Source organism: Nycticebus coucang, chromosome 8 (genome assembly GCF_027406575.1).
Source record: "Nycticebus coucang isolate mNycCou1 chromosome 8, mNycCou1.pri, whole genome shotgun sequence".
Classification (NCBI taxonomy): Eukaryota; Metazoa; Chordata; class Mammalia; order Primates; family Lorisidae; genus Nycticebus; species Nycticebus coucang.
The window spans coordinates 57,764,419-57,782,281 of NC_069787.1; the positions used below are offsets into that span (position 1 = coordinate 57,764,419).

At 36.3% G+C, this 17,863-nt stretch overlaps 1 protein-coding gene across 1 annotated transcript in view; it reads right to left on the minus strand.

The window, feature by feature from the left end:
* Positions 1–17,863, minus strand: part of COL6A5 (collagen type VI alpha 5 chain) — a 110,443-nt gene that overhangs the window by 30,106 nt on the left and 62,474 nt on the right. Inside the window, exons 33-36 of the mRNA XM_053599802.1 lie at positions 16,240–16,334; positions 14,908–15,567; positions 12,190–12,280; positions 9,538–9,752 (exon numbers count right to left, since the gene is read on the minus strand). Of these exons, the coding sequence (XP_053455777.1) occupies positions 9,538–9,752; positions 12,190–12,280; positions 14,908–15,567; positions 16,240–16,334 (1,061 nt within the window). The remainder of the gene's footprint in view (positions 1–9,537; positions 9,753–12,189; positions 12,281–14,907; positions 15,568–16,239; positions 16,335–17,863) is intronic.

Sequence of the window (17,863 nt, forward strand, 5' to 3'; positions counted from 1 at the left end):
TTGGATTTAGCAGACATCTACAGAACATTTCATCACAAAAAAACTGAATACACATACTTCTCATCAGCCCATGGTACTTACTCCAAAATCGATCACATCTTAGGTCACAAGTCTAACCTCAGTAAATTTAAAGGAATAGGAATTATTCCATGGATCTTCTCGGACCACCATGGAATAAAACTTGAGCTGAGTAACAACAGGAATCTGCATACTCATACAAAAACATGGAAGTTAAATAACCTTATGCTGAATGATAGCTGGGTCAGAGATGAGATTAAGAAAGAAATCACCAATTTTTTGGAACAAAACAACAATGAAGACACGAACTATCAGAACCCCTGGGACACCGCAAAGGCAGTTCTAAGAGGGAAATTTATAGCACTGCAAGCCTTCCTCAAGAGAACGGAAAGAGAGGAAGTTAACAACTTAATGGGACATCTCAAGCAACTGGAGAGGAAGAATATTCCAACCCCAAACCCAGTAGAAGAAAAGAAATAACCAAAATTAGAGCAGAATTAAATGAACTTGAAAACAAAAGAATAATACAACAGATCAATAAATAAAAAAGCTGGTTTTTCGAAAAGGTCAATAAAGTAGATAAAACTGTGGCCAACCTAATCAGGAAAAAAAGAGTAAAATCTCTAATCTCATCAATCAGAAACAACAAAGACGAAATAACAACAGACTCCTCAGAAATCAAAAAAATCCTTAATGAATATTAGAAGAAATTTTATTCTCAGAAATATGAAAATCTGAAGGAAATAGACCAATACTTGGAAACAAGTCACCTTCCAAGACTTAGCCAGAATCAAGTGGAAATGTTGAACAGGCCCATATCAAGTTCGGAAATAGAATCAACCATACAAAACCTCCCTAAAAAGAAAAGCCCAGGACCAGATAGTTTCGCATCTGAATTCTACCAAACCTTTAAAGAGGAATTAGTACCTATATTACTTAACCTGTTCCAAAAGGTAGAAAAAGAAGGAAGACTACCCAACACGTTCTATGAAGCAAAATCACCCTGATCCCCAAACCAGGGAAAGACCCAACAAGAAAAGAAAATTATAGACCGATATCACTAATGAATATAGATGCAAAAATATTCAACAAGATCCTAACAAACAGAATCCAGCAGCACATCAAACAAATTATACATCATGACCAAGTCGGTTTTATCCCAGGATCTCAAGGCTGGTTCAATATACGTAAATCTATAAATGTAATCCAGCACATAAACAAATTAAAAAACAAAGACCATATGATTCTCTCAATCGATGCAGAAAATCTTTTGATAATATCCAGCATCCCTTCATGATCAGAACACTTAAGAAAATCGGTCTAGAAGGGACATTTCTTAAACTGATAGAGACCATCTACAGCAAACCCACAGCCAATATCATATTGAATGGAGTTAAATTGAAATCATTTCCACTCAGATCAGGAACCAGACAAGGCTGCCCATTGTCTCCATTGCTCTTTAACGTTGTAATGGAAGTTTTAGCCACTGCAATTAGGGAAGAAAAGGTGATCAAGGGTATCCATATAGGGTCAGAAGAGATCAAACTTTCACTCTTCGCGGATGATATGATAGTATATCTGGAAAACACTAGGGACTCTACTACAAAACTCTTAGAAGTGATCAAGGAATACAGCAGCATCTCAGGTTACAAAATCAACATTCATAAATTGGTAGCCTTTATATATACCAACAACATTCAAGTTGAAAAAACAGTTAAGGACTCTATCTCAGTAGGGCCAAAGAAGATGAAATATTTGGGAATTTTCCTAACAAAGGACGTGAAAGATCTCTATAAAGAGAACTATGAAACTCTAAGAAAAGAAATAGCTGAAAATATTAATAAATGGAAAAACATACCATGCTCATGGCTGGGAAGAATCAACATAGTTAAAATGTCTATACTACCCAAAGCAATATATAATTTCAATGCAATCCCTATTAAAGCTCCACTGTCATACTTTAAAATCTGGAAAAAACAATACTTCGTTTTATATGGAATCAGAAAAAACCTCGAATAGCCAAGACATTACTCAGAAATAAAAACAAAGCAGGAGGAATTACGCTAGCAGACCTCAGACTATACTACCAATCAATAGTGATCAAAACAGCCTGGTATTGGCCCTAAAACAGAGAGGTAGATGTCAGGAATAGAATAGAGAAATCAAGAGATGAATCCAGCCACTTACCGTTATTTAATCTTTGACAAGCCAATTAAAAACATTCAGTGGGGAAAGATTCCCTATTTAACAAATGGTGCTGGGTGAACTGGCTGGCAACTTGTAGAAGACTGAAAGTGGACCCACACCTTTCACCATTAACTAAGATAGACTCTCACTGGATCAAAGATTTAAACTTAAGACATGAAACTATAAAAATACGAGAGGAGAGTGCAGGGAAAACCCTTGAAGAAATAGGGATGGGCGAGTATTTTATGAGGAGGACCCCCGGGCAATTGAAGCAGCTTCAAAAATACACTACTGGGACTCTATCAGACTAAAAAGCTTCTGCACAGCCAAGAACACAGTAAGTAAAGCAAGCAAACAGCCCTCAGAATGGGAGAAGATATTTGCAGGTTATGTCTCCGACAAAGGTTTAATAACCAGAATCCACAGAGAACTCAAATGCATTAGCAAGAATAGAACAAGGGATCCTATCACAGGCTGGGTAAGGGATTTGAATAGAAACTTCTCTGAAGAAGACAGGCGTGTGGCCTTCAGACATATGAAAAAATGCTCATCATCTTTAATCATCAGAGAAATGCAAATCAAAACTACTTTGAGATACCATCTAACTCCAGTAAGACTAGCCTATATCGCAAAATCCCAAGACCAGAGATGTTGGCGTGGATGTGGAGAAAAGGGAACACTTTTGCACTGCTGGTGGGAATGCAAATTAATACATTCCTTTTGGAAAGAGATATGGAGAACACTTAGAGATCTAAAAATAGATCTGCCATTCAATCCTGTAATTCCTCTACTGGGCATATACCCAGAAGACCAAAAATCACGTCATAACAAAGATATTTGTACCAGAATGTTTATTGCACCCCAATTCATAATTGCTAAGTCATGGAAGGAGCCCAGGTGCCCATCGATCCACGAATGGATTAATAAATTGTGGTATATGTACACCATGGAATATTACGCAGCCTTAAAGAAAGATGGAGACTTTACCTCTTTCATGTTTACATGGATGGAGCTGGAACATATTCTTCTTAGTAAAGTATCTCAAGAATGGAAGAGAAAGTACCCAATGTACTCAGCCCTACTATGAGACTAATTTAGGGTTTTCACATGAAAGCTATAACCCAGTTACAACCTAAGAATAGGGGGAAGGGGGTAAGGGAGGGGAGGGAGGGGGGAGGTGCGTAGAGGGAAGGGGATTGGTGGGATTACACCAGCGGTGCATCTTACAAGGGTATATGTGAAACTTGATAAACGGTCTGTGAAGCTATTGAAATATGCCCCATGATCATATCAATGTACACAGCTATGATTCAATAAAAAAAAAAAGTAAATGCAACAAAAATAAAAAATAGACAAATAGAGCTTAAACAAAAAAGCAAAAAAAAAAAAAAAAACTCAAAAACTAACAAAGGAACACTTATATACTGTTTGTAGGAATGTAAATTAGTGTAACGTCTATGGAAAACAGTATGGAGATTTCATAAAGAACTATAAATAGGACTCGTCACCCATAGTACAGTTGTTATGGCGCCAGCCACATACACAGAGGGTGGCGGGTTCAAACCCGGCCCAGGCCAGCTAAACAACTGCAACAAAAAAATAACCAGGCATTGTGGTGGGTGCCTGTAGTCCCAGCTACTTGGGAGACTAAGAAAGGAGAATTGCTTAAGCCCAAGAGTTTGAGGTTGCTGTGACAACCCTTTGTCTACCCAGGGTGACAAAGTGAGACTCTGTCTCAAAAAAAAAAAAAAAAGTATAAATAGAACTGCCATTCAATCCAGAAATCCAACTACTAGGTATCTACTAAAAGGAAAAATAAATCACTATATGTGTATTGAAAAGATATCTGCACTTACATTTACTACAGAACTATTCACATCAACAAAGATATGGAATCAATCTAACCGTCCATCAGTGGATGAATGGATAAAGAAAACGTGATACACACACACATCCCATGAAACCCTACTTCACCATAAGAATGAAATCATGTCTTTTGCATTAGCATGGGTGGAATGGGAGGCCACTCTTACTTAAAATAACTCTGAAAAAGAAAGTCAAATACTACATATTCTCACTTATAAGTGGGAGCTAAGTAATGTGTACACATGGTCACAGAGATTAGATAATAGACACTAGAGGCTTGGAAGGGTGAAAGGATGGAAGGGGAAGGAGGAAGAGTAGAATAAAAAATTACTTAATGCATATAATATACCAGGGATGTCCAACCTGCGGCCCAAGGATCGCATGCAGATCCTTTGAGAACTGTTTTGCTTATTTGTGGTGTCAGAAATCTGAAAAGTATGCCTAGACCTTTTCTTTTGATCATCAGCTTTCTATAGTGTATATATATTTAATGTGTGACCCAAGATAACTCTTATTCTTCCAATGTGTGCCAGAAAAGAAAAAAGGTTGAACACCTCTGGCACTATTTGGGTGATAGTTACACTAAAAGCTGAGACTTCACCACTATGCACTATATCCATGTAATGAACTGTACTTGTACTCCCTAAATCTATAAAAGAAAAATCCTTATGAATCGTACACAAATATGGAAAATATTATAACTATTATGACATAATAGTGTGTAACAAGCCAGATATGTAATTAAGTAAAACTGTATAAACTTAACATGTCTTTGGGAAAACCAAAGAACATATCCTGCACTAAAAATAGCTCAACCTGCTAAATTGTTTGATTTGAAACTTTGTATTTGGATTTTATATTGCATGATAGTACTTTTACAACTCCTAAAATATTAGCAGAATCCTGGATGTATATGAGGGAACAGTGGGCAGGATGTTTTGGTCAAACACCTCTATAGTGAGTCTGCTTGTTCCATAAACTTGGGAGCATAAGGTTTCTTCTAAAACAGGGTTTTTTTTTTTTTCACCATTGATAATCTGACTTGATAGTTCTTTGTTGCAAGAAGCTATACTGTGCATTGTAGGATGTGGTCCCCAACATATTTGTTACCTGGTACCAGTCTCATGGAAGACAGTTTTTCCACAGACTGAGGGTAGGAGGAGGGATGGTTTTATGATGATTCAAGTGCATTATATTTCTTGTGCATTTTATTTCTAATTTATTATTACACTGTAATATATAATGAAATAATCATACAACTCATCATAATGCAGAATCAGTGGGAGCCCTGAGCTTCTTTCCCTGCAACTAGATGTTCCCATCTGTGGGTGGTGGGAGACAGTAATACCCAAAGGGTATTGCTTATGTCCTCAGCTCCCCCTCAGATCATTGGGCATTAGATTCTCATAAGGAGTGTCCCACCTAGAGCCCTGGCATGTGCAGTTCACAGAAGGGTTCACTCCTATAAGACTCTAATGTTGGTACTGATCTGACAGGAAGCACAGCTCAAGCAGTGATGTGAGTGATAGGGAGCGGCTGTAAATACAGACAAAGCTTTGCTTGCTTACCTACCACTCACCTCCTGCTATGTGACTCAGTTCTAGATGCAAGTAGCACCTTCCAGCTATGAAAATAAAAAATGTTTCTAGACATTGCACTATGTTCCCTGGGGTGGGATAGAGAGAGCACAATCACCTTCAGGTAAGCCTGCATGAGGTGATACTAAATACACTTCCAGCTCTATTATCCTATGAATGATTCAAAATCAAGAGACATTGCCTTTTTTAAAGCTGGTTTGTAGAACAGAATAAGATTAAAGTTTAAAAACAAAAACAAAAAAAATGTACAAATTTCTTTGAACACAACTACGACCTAGTCTAAAGGGGAAAAGATTCTTATTTCTTAATGAATTCAATGAACAGAACATAAGTTAAAGTTATACTAAGTCTGAGGGCTGCTTAAAGCTAATAGCAAGCTCTAGGCTAAGTTTGAGTTGGTATTTAACATTTATTGCAAATATTCTGAAGGTAGACTAGCTGTATTGTAAGTGTTGGTTAACACAGCATCTTTGATGAAAGTGCTAAGCTCACCCTGGATCAATAATTGCAATTTAATTAAAATACCCATTTTTTCTTTACATAGTTCCAAAGAACAAAGTACAATCCATTGATAAGTAACTAGGAGGGGATGCCTATTGCAAAGGCCTTTTGTATGACAGATGTCATGGTAAAAATGCCTGCTGTAAATAATTTCTACATATTTGGATCTTAAACATGGTTTGTCAGATAAATAGTTAATAGACTGAGGTTCTTGTATAAGTAAAATAAAATTATAACCCAGTTCACCGGAACTCTTTGAAAACTTCAATTCTCATTTCTTTTCTGTGATACCAGATACCCAATTGCTTTTAGCTCCATAGAAAACACAGACCAAATCAGGCACACCAAAGCAACAGGATGTACAGGGGATTCTGAAACCTACATCAGAATTACCTGAGCTGTTTGTTGAAACCCAGATTACTGAGCCCCACTTCTAGAGTTCCTGATTCAATTTCTGACAATTGAGAACCTGCCTTTCTAACAAATGAACCCTAGTGATGCTGATGCTGCTTGTGTAGGGATCACACTTTGAGACCACTAGGATGGCTGATTTCAAAGTTGAGAATATATGAAAACCACCTATGGTAGTAAAAAAGCTAGGGGCTTTATCCTTCTTATTTGTACTCCTAAATATAAAGCAGTAGTTCCGAGGAGGGCTAAGGAATCTGTGCATATAATAGACTCTCCTGATATGGGTTGTCCTTAGGATGCTATAAGGAATGAAGAGGGCTCAGAAAGGTGATAGAATTAATAATGAAGTCAATTCAAATCAGAGCAGGTGAGAAGAAACTAAGGAGAGACATAGGACCATAGTCAGTGGTTATGCTTCTTGTTAAAGAGGGTGATAGACAACTCACTGCCAGCCTGCAAGACTCTGGAAACCATAAATTTCTTAAATGGTTAAGATTCCAGACTTTCCCCAGGCCTCTCAGTTCAAGGGCAGAAAGATCAGCTATCAGCTGTAAGAAGTACATTATAAATGAGTAACAAACACAGCATATGGTGTTGCTTATGAAATTTACCAACCTTTTATTCGTGCAATACATCTGGAACTTATCAAAGCTCATCTCCAAATGACTGAATAAAATATCTGAATCACAATTTACTCTCCAGAAGGATGGCACATGTTACAGAAAGGTCCCAGCAGTGTTTGGTAACTTGCTGAAGATGATTTTAAAAGGAAAGAAGAAAGAAGGGATGAGAAAAGAAGGAGCTAGGAGGAAAAGGAAGGGAAAGAGGAAGAAAGAAGTGTAGGAAAGGAAGTAACAGCACAAAGTTCCTAGCAAACACTTTAGATCTGAGACTCAGATTTATTTTAGAGGAAGATATATATATGGATATATATAGGTCTATATGGATATAGACCATATAGATATATATATGGATATATTTTAGAGGAAGATATATATATGGATATATATAGGTATATATGGATATCCATAGGTCTGAAGTGCTCACTGTTTCCAGGCTATCACAACCTAACATAATCCTTCACAGACATCCCAGCATACTTCGACTCATGCAGGAGGGACTGGATGGGGTGGGATTTACTTTTGTTCTGCTAGAATGAGGAACAATTATTTCTTCAGCCATATTGGACCTTACTCAAGTATTCTGATTCTCGGATATCTGAAAAACCAAATGAAAAGTCTTACGTTTACTACTGAACAATGGTTATAAACAATCAGTTCAAAGATGAGTTTCCTTCCTCCCTTCCTTCTTCCTTTCGAATATCTAGTCATATCCATCTTTCTTTCACATTTCTGAATTATGGGACCTTGAAATTTTACATTGAACAAAGCTATCACAAATGACAATCTGACATTCTAACACTCAGCCAAAACACCTATCCTTTTCTTTTTTTAAACCAAACCATAATAAATTCCTGTGCCTTGAGGGCTGTTGTAATTCCCATATCATTAAAATGAACACCCAAAATTAACAACATCTATTAAAAAGAACAAATCTTTTTTTCTTTCTTTTTTTTTTTATTAAATCATAGCTGTGTACATTGATATGATCATGGGGCATCATTCACTAGCTTCAAAACGTTTGACACACTTTCATCACACTGTTTAACATACCCTTCCTGGCATTGTCTCAGTTACTGTGCCAAGACACTTACAATTCTTTTCTGTAGGCTGTGTCTATATGAGAATTAAAAAGTGTTCTAACTAAAGAAAATATACACTTCAATGCCTTAATGCCGTGGTATTACATACATGGCATTTTACCGCATTACTTCCTTAAGCTAAAATGCTTGTTTTTCAACTAAGCAACTAATTAACTTTTTAAATTCTGAATTGTAGCTTCTACAAAGGTAAACTTAGCTTTAAAGATAAGGTTTGAATATTTGCATTTCAGAAATAGTTATGGGGACATGAGGTGTTGAATCCAAGAAAAGGAAAATTTATCAAAGGAAGTGTCTAAGGATCAATATTGTAGTACAAAATTGGCCCCTGTTTCTTTATACTTGAATATTATAGCTACACACATGACACTTTAGACACAATGCTTAAAATGCTAGCATTCTGACCAAATAAGCATTTTGGAAGATTCTAGATGCATAGGTGGAAAAGGTGACTAGTCTGTTTGGAATTTCATACTTTTTAATGAAAATACAGACATAATCCTCCTATGTATCTGATTTGTTTGGAACTACCAAATATTTACTGAAGTTACTGCTTTGCCATTAAAATGTATAACATACCAGAGATATCCAACCTTTTTAGTTTTCTGCTGCAAGTTAGAAGAATAAGAATTGTCTTGGCCCACACATTAAATACACAGACACTAACAAAAACTAATAAGAAAAAGGAAAGGTCTGCTCCATGCATACATTTCAGATATCTGACACCATAGATAAGAAAAACAGTCTTCAAATAATCTGCATGAGGCCCATGAACCACAGATAGAGTATAAACTCCCCCAGTATACTCAATCTTCTCTGAGTATCTCAAAAATAATTAAACCCTTTTCTGTAATCACAAAATTCTGGGGCACTGGCCAGGCCAACTTTTAAAAGTCATTTGAATCTCTTTTGCTCTGATGTTCTCTATACTGCCTCTTTCTATGTCATACTAACATTCTAATTCTTGAATTCTGGAAAAATCTTAAGTTTGGTGAAAATACTATACGCCAGGGACATCAGGGACATTTCTGAGAGCTTTTACCAGTGATCTCTCTGGTGCCTGTCACTGTTTACTTCTTCAATTTCAATAAAAGCAGAAGTTGTATTCACCATCTTGACCTTGAAACAAATAATTGCTTTACATAGTAGCCTTAATTTATTTGATTATCTACTAGTGCTAAAAAATGAGTAGCCGCGCTCATTAAAAATTTCCATCATGACTTTTCATTTCCTTACCAGAAGTGAGACCTGCAATGTCTACAGATTTCTGTTGATTTTCATAATTGTTCACTAATTTCTGTGGCCCAGACATACGGCTTCGCAGGTAAAGAAAGTGGCCACTTCCAAGGTCCTCAAACATAATAGATGAGTCTCTCCCATCATTTAGTTCCTGGCCAAGGAAGTCATTCTCGTACTCTCCTGAAGAAACGTCAAGTGGTTCAGCAGTAAATCTAAAAGAAAAATAACAAAAGTTTTAGGCAAACCTAGATAACTTTAGAGAATACAAATAAAACATCCCAGAATTTTAACATAGTTATTTAATTATTTCCTAAAAGAAAAACTATTGTGTGGTGAAAATCTGAATTCATCTCAACCAAATAATTCATTAAGATTCATTATATATTATTTTAAAAACTCTAGTAAAAAACTTTGGCCCTTTGCTTCTAATAAATAAGAAATTCTGTTTATCCTTCCTTTCCTCACATCTGCTGAGAGTCTATGAAGTAGTTATTATTTTTTTTTTTTGGCTGGGGCTGGGTTTGAACCCACCACTTCCGGCATATGGGGACAGTGCCCCACTCATTTGAGCCACAGGCGCTGCTCTGAAGTAGTATTTTGAAATTTAAAAACCAAATGTCTGATTTATGCAGTTTTAGAAAAATGATGAGAAACTCATAAGCTATTTAGAACAACCTCATTATATCTCAGATTGATACCAATCATTACAGGAAATACAGAAAACAGTCATTTAATTTACCAAGCACTGTCCTAAGAAAAATAAGACATGTATAAAACATATCCCATTAATATCGGTGCTTCTTAAAATGGGGTCTACATTTACATTCTAGGCAATTTAAGAGTTCTCTGTGACATCTGAGAGTTTTGTGTTCTTATTTAGCTGATTATAGAAACTATATTCCATATAAGTTTATTCTTGATTATGCAATTTTATGCAATTTCAATGTCTGTGTTTAAATTTGTGTCTGATGCCTGTTTGGTACCCAGTAATACTACCCTAACTGTTGGGAGTTAGTGAGGAAAGGAAAAAAAGTCAGATGTGATACATGAATAATATGTTCACAACAAGTGAAAATAAGTGATACCATAAACACACTATATAGAAAACTTTGCAGTAGTGAAGGTAAAGCATCAAGTCATCACACAACAGAGCAGGTAGGCTGAACATAGAGGTACCTCTGCAGCGTGCACCATATTTTGTGTATTTTACCAATATTTACCTTGGTGGGGGGATTAGAAATTCCATTTGACAAAGGAAAATAATCCATTACATTTGAGTTGAACATTGTTTTCTTAAAGACTTTGTTCAGATTGGATACACTAACTTGTTTTGGTTTAATAGCTGCCTAAGAACTATGAGCATATGGTATTTATAGGATTTATATTGGAACATATTTCAATAACATTATGGTATTTTGTCTGTAGTTCTATAAGAACTGATTTTCCTTTAAGTGAGTTTATAGTTTATTCAAGGTTGAGAAACACCTCTTCCCATAACATTAGTACCAAATTGCCTTTCAGAAGGGGTTGGCTGCTAAATTACCAAGTAAATGAAATATAACCCTAGAAAAACATGCACTTGCATGAATTCTGAGGACATTTTCACCTTACCATTTTGCTTCTGGATGTATGTAAGAGGTCTTTTCTGTTCTGAGAAGCTCTTTTGCTTAATGGCAATTTGAGAAGATGGGGTAATTATGGGCCTAAATCTGGACTTTCAGAGATCCAAGCTTGGTGAAATACATAGAGAAGCAGAAAACAAGCACCATGGCCACTCTCCCTCTGAGGGTTAAGAGTCATTCAGATTGGGGTGGTGCCTGTGGCTCAAAGGAGTAGGGCACTGGACCCATATGTTGGAGGTGGTGGGTTCAAACCCAGCCCCAGCCAAGAACAGAAAAAAAAAAAAAAAAAGAAAGAAAGAAAGAAAAAAAAGAGTGATTCAGATTATTTATATGTTTAGTTAGGATACAGTATTAGGAAAAATTATTTACAGGTACAGTTATATCGTGGAGTCTTTTATGCTATTTTGGGAAGAGGAAAAAAATAAATTATATTTTGCCTTAGACTTCAGCAAAATAAGACATTAGGATAAATTGCAGTAAGGACCGCAGAACAGCCATAAAATGATACTGAAAAAAAGTATACTATGGATTTTATTAAAGATCAGCTTCCGAGAAGAGATGGTTTCAATGTGGGCCATGAAAGATGGGCAGCATTTCACTGGAGGGAACAGGGTCCCAGGCAGTGTGATCAGAGACCCAGTGGGGTGAAATAATTCACATAAGGCAGATGAGAGTCCAGAGAGGCCAGAACTCAATGCCTCATGGTAGGGGAAAAAATGGAAAGTGAAGTTGAGATAGACTGAAGGAGAGATGTGTGTTCTATTCTGGGGTCGATTTCAATATGGGAATTTCTGAGGAAACCATGAATTTGTAGCCAAAATTATAATAAAGCCCATGATGTTATAAAGTCAGCAAACCAGAAAGCATGCTTGATATGTAACTTCTGCTACAGAAAATGGAATAATGTAAAGAGTCTGTATTTCAGAGACCTTGTTACCATATTCAACCTAATAACTTCTTGTCAGCCAGTTATATACCCCTCGACCAATTAATAGTCACTTGTAAATGTAAGAGCTTTCCAACTCACCGGAGGCCACCATTTTGATTATCTTCTCCTTCTGAATTAATGAGTCTACAGGCATTCTCAAGCATTGGTGGTGGGTACTGATTGAATCTTCCTGTTGAGAAAAAAAGTTATAGTTAAATTTTAAAACTAAAAGTTGTATTTTCTAAATAAAGAGAATTTAGCAGAAATTCTCTTGAATCAATAAATAAATATTACTAACATATTTTAGCAAAATTTGGCTGGGGTAGAAAGAAAATAGTATCAACTAGAAATAGTATTTAAAACTTGATTTCAGAGTGTTATAGCAGCCAAAGAATCACCAGGGTATGGAAACAGACCTCCTTAAATTGCTTATCCAGGTTAATTGCAACGTGGGGACATTTGATTTCCATGCACTTAGGCTAACATAATCTAAGAGATATTTTATTCTGATTCTCTAAAGCTTTTTCACTCAGACTTGTGCTACTGGATCAAACATGGACAAGGTAATATTGTATTACATGATGCTCTTTCTGTGTTTCTGTACCCATTAGCATTGACTTCCTACAAGGAAAACAATTGCAGACAAGATTTTAGCTTACTAGTCTAAATAACATGTCCCTTTATCCCCTCCCTTACATTGTTCTGTACATTATGAAATACTGAGAAGTATGTCATTTTTCTGCTCATTCAGGATAATAGTTTTTAGTTAAAGGAAACCTTTGACCATTGAATGATCCAAGATTCTATGAAAATACCTTAGAGTATGTCTGTAGTTTTATAATAATCACATTTCTCTGAGTCTAAGATGAGCATTTTTTCCTTTTTTTCTATTTCTTCAAAATGAAAATATGTTCTGATCAATTGCACCTGATAGTTGCTGTTGATCAGGCAGGAACTGTGATGCAGTCAGTGGTCATTGCCTCTGCATGTGGGAGCAGTAAATATACTATCACCAAAAAATTCCCAGAAGTATCAGTAGAGAAGTCTTTCAACTCCTATGAACCAAATGGTTGTGGAAGGTAGTGAATTGGATGTGTTTAACAGCACTGCCCAGGTGTAAGTTAAGAGTAAGCCAGCTCTACATAATTGCAAAGCCACTTAAGAGCACAGAGTGACCAGCTTTGAGTTATGTTATACTCTTTTAAAAAAATGTTGCATTATCATCCACTTGGATGGCACAAAGAACAACATTGTGTGGAAAAGGATGGATATTGATGACTCTGAGTCAAAGGGTAGCTCACAAGAGTCAAATTCTGAATGAGGAAATGTTTTAGCAATGCCTTACTCCTATTTCATGCATATTTCTTCTTTGCGCATGCATAGGAGTGACATATGATAATACACATATAAAAGAACTCTTTCAATTACTGTAACATTCTCTAATACAGAATTGTTATCAAAATTTAGCTGGAAGCATTTTTTCTCCCATTTCACATCATACAATTGAGGGTATTTAGATTTAAAGAAATAAAATAACATAGTATACCCAAGAGGGCAATTATTTGAATACTTCAATTGAATATGAGTCACAGGAAAAAGGTGGAGTTCTCCCTGCAATGAAGAGTGAAATCTCAAGATGTTATCACTGTGGTGGTGTTGGGAGATCCCATAAATAACAGGAAAACTTGGGGACCATAGGATGGTGGGATTGGTTCCAGCAGAATCTAGCTCTGAATTTGCCAGATTCCAGAGAAAGAAAAGGACCAGCTCTGATTCTGTGGGATCCTCTGGAGCAGGGTTTCTCAACCACAGTGCTATTGACACTTCAGGTTGGAATATTTTTTTCTTGCGCCAGAAGAGGGTCTTTCCTGTGAATTATAGAATGCTTGGCAAAATCTGGCCTCCACTTATTTGATGCTAATGGCACTCCAAACTTGTGACAACCAAAAAATATCTCCAGACATTTCCAAATATCCCCTGGGGGCAAAATCTCCCTCTTTTGAGAATGATTGCTCTGGAACAGTGTTTTCTCAAACCATTTATAGTAATTTTAATTTTATTTCTAGTCTTTGGCATACTTTTGGTCTGCATCCTATTTAATGAGACAGAATCCCCTGATCATATACTTGTATACTTCAGCAATGTTAAATTGCCTTATAAATTTCTAGATGCTTACTCTCAATTCTATATTTATCTCTTCACAAATCAATCTGTAGGCCAGCACCCATGCAATGCACCCTCTATGGTACATTGGCCTATAGCCATACTATTCAAACCGTGAACCAGCAAACAGTATTAACATCACTACAGCACTTGTTAGAAATGCAGAATCTTGGGCTTCACCCTGGACATACTGAATTAGAACCTACATTTTAACAAGATTCCTAGGTGATCTGTACCCTCAGACTCTTCAGGAGAACAGAACTTTGCTATCTTTACCCTCACATAAATCTCCAGGGTATGCCAATGTTAGAAATAAACCAGGTTTGATAGGAAGGTAAAACCTTTATTTAAATGTTCATCCTGGGGACCACCTGCTAGAACTTCTTCAGGTTCAGGAAGTAAGATCCAGGAGTCCTCTAGTCACTGTGCTTTCTAGTGCTGAGTTTTTTGCTAGCAGACACTCTACCATAACAAAGTTCTCACCATTTTGTGACCAGGATATAAATAGAATATATTCAGGATATGTTCCATCCCTGCCCCCTTCTCACCCTCTAATTCACATACTACTATTTAGATGAGCTGTAGATACAAAGACATGTTAAGTTAGCAATACTATTTACAGACCAGATTATTAAAACAAAGAGAATAACTTACGTCTGACTGTGTATATAAATGGTTTTAAGAACTTTACAATATAATCCAGATCTGGTTTATGTATTCCCCCAAGCTGTATCACATGGTGATCAACTGGGTGGCTGGCTAACTCCTCCACATCATCCTTATGTGCAGAGCCCAGTGAAATCACAAAGATGACATAGCCTTGACACTTGGCCCTCAAAGCCATCTTCTCTAAGAATTCCCTTTTCTCATGGCTTTCTCCAGCTGAGATCACAAAAATGACCTTGTGCTTTCTTAGATTGGGTGTTCCTGGGAAGAGATTTTCCATAGTCCACAGTAGGGCATGACCAATTGTGGCTTCTCCATTTAGCTGTTTGAGGGAATTCTGGATGTGTCTCTTCATTAGGACTCGGTTGTTAAAAGTTATAAACTCAAACTCTGTTTTGATTGTACCTTGCATTCTCCTAGAACCATCCCAAGGAGAGTAGCTCAACAAGGCAATCCTATCACCAGAGTCTGAGATTAAAGGGTCTGAAGCGATGTTGAAGTTATCAATCACTGAGCTCACCAAGGCTTTCACAGCCTTAAACTCATCATTAACTATATTTCGAGAATTATCCAGGAGGAAGGCTACATCCATGTATGAATTTTCAGGTATGAAAATCTCTTGAGTGCAAGTATTTGGAAAACATTTATCTGAAAATACATAGACACATCATTGGTTCAACAATGACACAAGACACTTGTTTGAGATTTAGTCATTAACTACCAAGAATTAATAATCTGATTAATACATCTTAAATCTCACACAATTTAATAAGAAATGTTCACTGTCCCAATATTTCTGTGGCCACTAGCAGATAATTTGAAAAGGTCTTTGTTGAGTGCAGATTAGGTAGTATGTACCTAATCATGTCCAAATTCATTCAGAAAATATATTCAAATATATCCAATATTTTAGAGATTTTTTTTTTTTACGATGTAACAGGTCCGTACTTTATTTGTTTTTTTTTTTAAACACCTTTATTGAGATATGTCATATACAATTAACCCATTTAAAGTGTGTAATTCACTGGCTTTAATAATTTACAGAATTATGCAACTTTCAGTACAATCTACGTTTACAAATGACCCAATTGCCTCCAGGAACCACCACATCAATTGAGATAATATTTTAAACCAATTTTTACACTTTATGGGCACTCCAAACTTTACAGAGACTGAAACTATGACATGTGGTGTAGAAAAACTAGAAAATTGAAAATAGAACCTACAATTAAAAATAGTAATCTCTGATAAAGCCGGATTGAATAACACAAGAAGGCATTTAAGCTTTTCAGCACAGTAAATTCTGCTCTTTGGTCTTACCATAGCAAAGTATACAGAGACGAAGTCTTTCTATTGTTTCATCTGCCCCATTTGAAGGAAATGGAATCACCTGAAATGTCCCAGTGTTGTCAAATTGCATTGAAAAAGAAGCAGATGCATGTTTGCTCATTTTCTTTAGTCATTATCAGGAAGCCATTATGCACCCACTTTGAAGGTTAGTTTGAAAAACGCCCGACTAATCACTATTGCCTTGCATTATAGTTCTCTTCTCCATTCAGTACCACACACACACACACACACACACACACACACACACACACACTACTCTTTTTATCTTAAACATAATCCCAAATGTACAAGGGCTATCTGGAAAGTATTTAGCTGTGTTATATTTTACTGTTATATTAACAATGTCTATATAGAACAAGTATTGGCATCTTTATAATGAGAGAAATACCACAGGATAACCTGACCATATTCACTCACTGGGTCAAGTACTTGAATTTTTACACACTTCTAATTGTACACCAGCTGATCATATATCAAACACCACCATCTGAAGTTGGACCCTGCAGAAGTTTTACATTTACAAAATTCCTTTGGTCTTTTTAGGGATTGATCCCAACTATTTTTCCAGTCCACTCTATCCAAAAGAAGACTCAACATTCAGATGTCAAGGGGACCTTCCTAGACACCAATTCCAACTAAACATCTATTTCAAAAGGTAGTAGCTAGAAGCACTATGTTTATTCAAAATTCTTGGTGGTACATGGCCTGATTTCATATTTCTTGATTTTTTCCCTGTAATACTCATCAGAATGGCATTTATTTATTCATTCATTCATTCATTCATTCAGTGGGTCAATGACTCTTTATTAGGCATTTATTCTGTGTGAGGCACCATGCAAAACAGACAACTTTTATTATGATGAAAGAATTCTGCCATTCCCAAGTGGTGATGAGGCTATCTGTCTATCTAGAAAGATGCTCATGGTTTTTCTTTGTCAGCAAATTAAAGGGCTAGAAAAGTCACACCTCTATTTTTCTGTAAAGTGCAGAGTGAGCATTTGAAATATTTATAATCATCCCAGCCTTATGATTAGAATGTGTTTTCTACAGTCCTACTCTCTTCTTTTATTAAGTTGAATGCTGTGAGTATTATTTTGTATTTGACCTTCTTAGTCCCTCACAGAAAGACTAAATGTTGACTTGGTAAACCAAGGAAGTTTATTCACAATGTATTCATTCTGCTCATTCATTCACTCAACAAATATTCACTGAATGCTTGCAATGTTATAGGTATAGTCCTAGGTTCTGGGAATATAGAAATGAACAAAACAGACAAAAAATTTCTATCTTATATGTCAGTGAGGGCAGATAACTATAAACATAAGATTATTTAGTATGTTGGGAAGTAATAATTTTTATAGAAAAAACAAAGCAGGGTAATAGGGATGAGAAATGTTGAAGAAACACTTAAATAGAATCCATTGACAAAGTGACATTAAGCAACAATTCAAAGGAGGTGAGGGAAAAAGCCTTATCTGGGAGAAAGGAATTTCTGGCACAGGGACTAGTCAGGGGCTGTGCCTAGTTTGTGTGAGAATCATTGGGGAGGACAGTGTGCCTGAGATGAAATGAGTGAGAACAAGGGAAGGAGAAG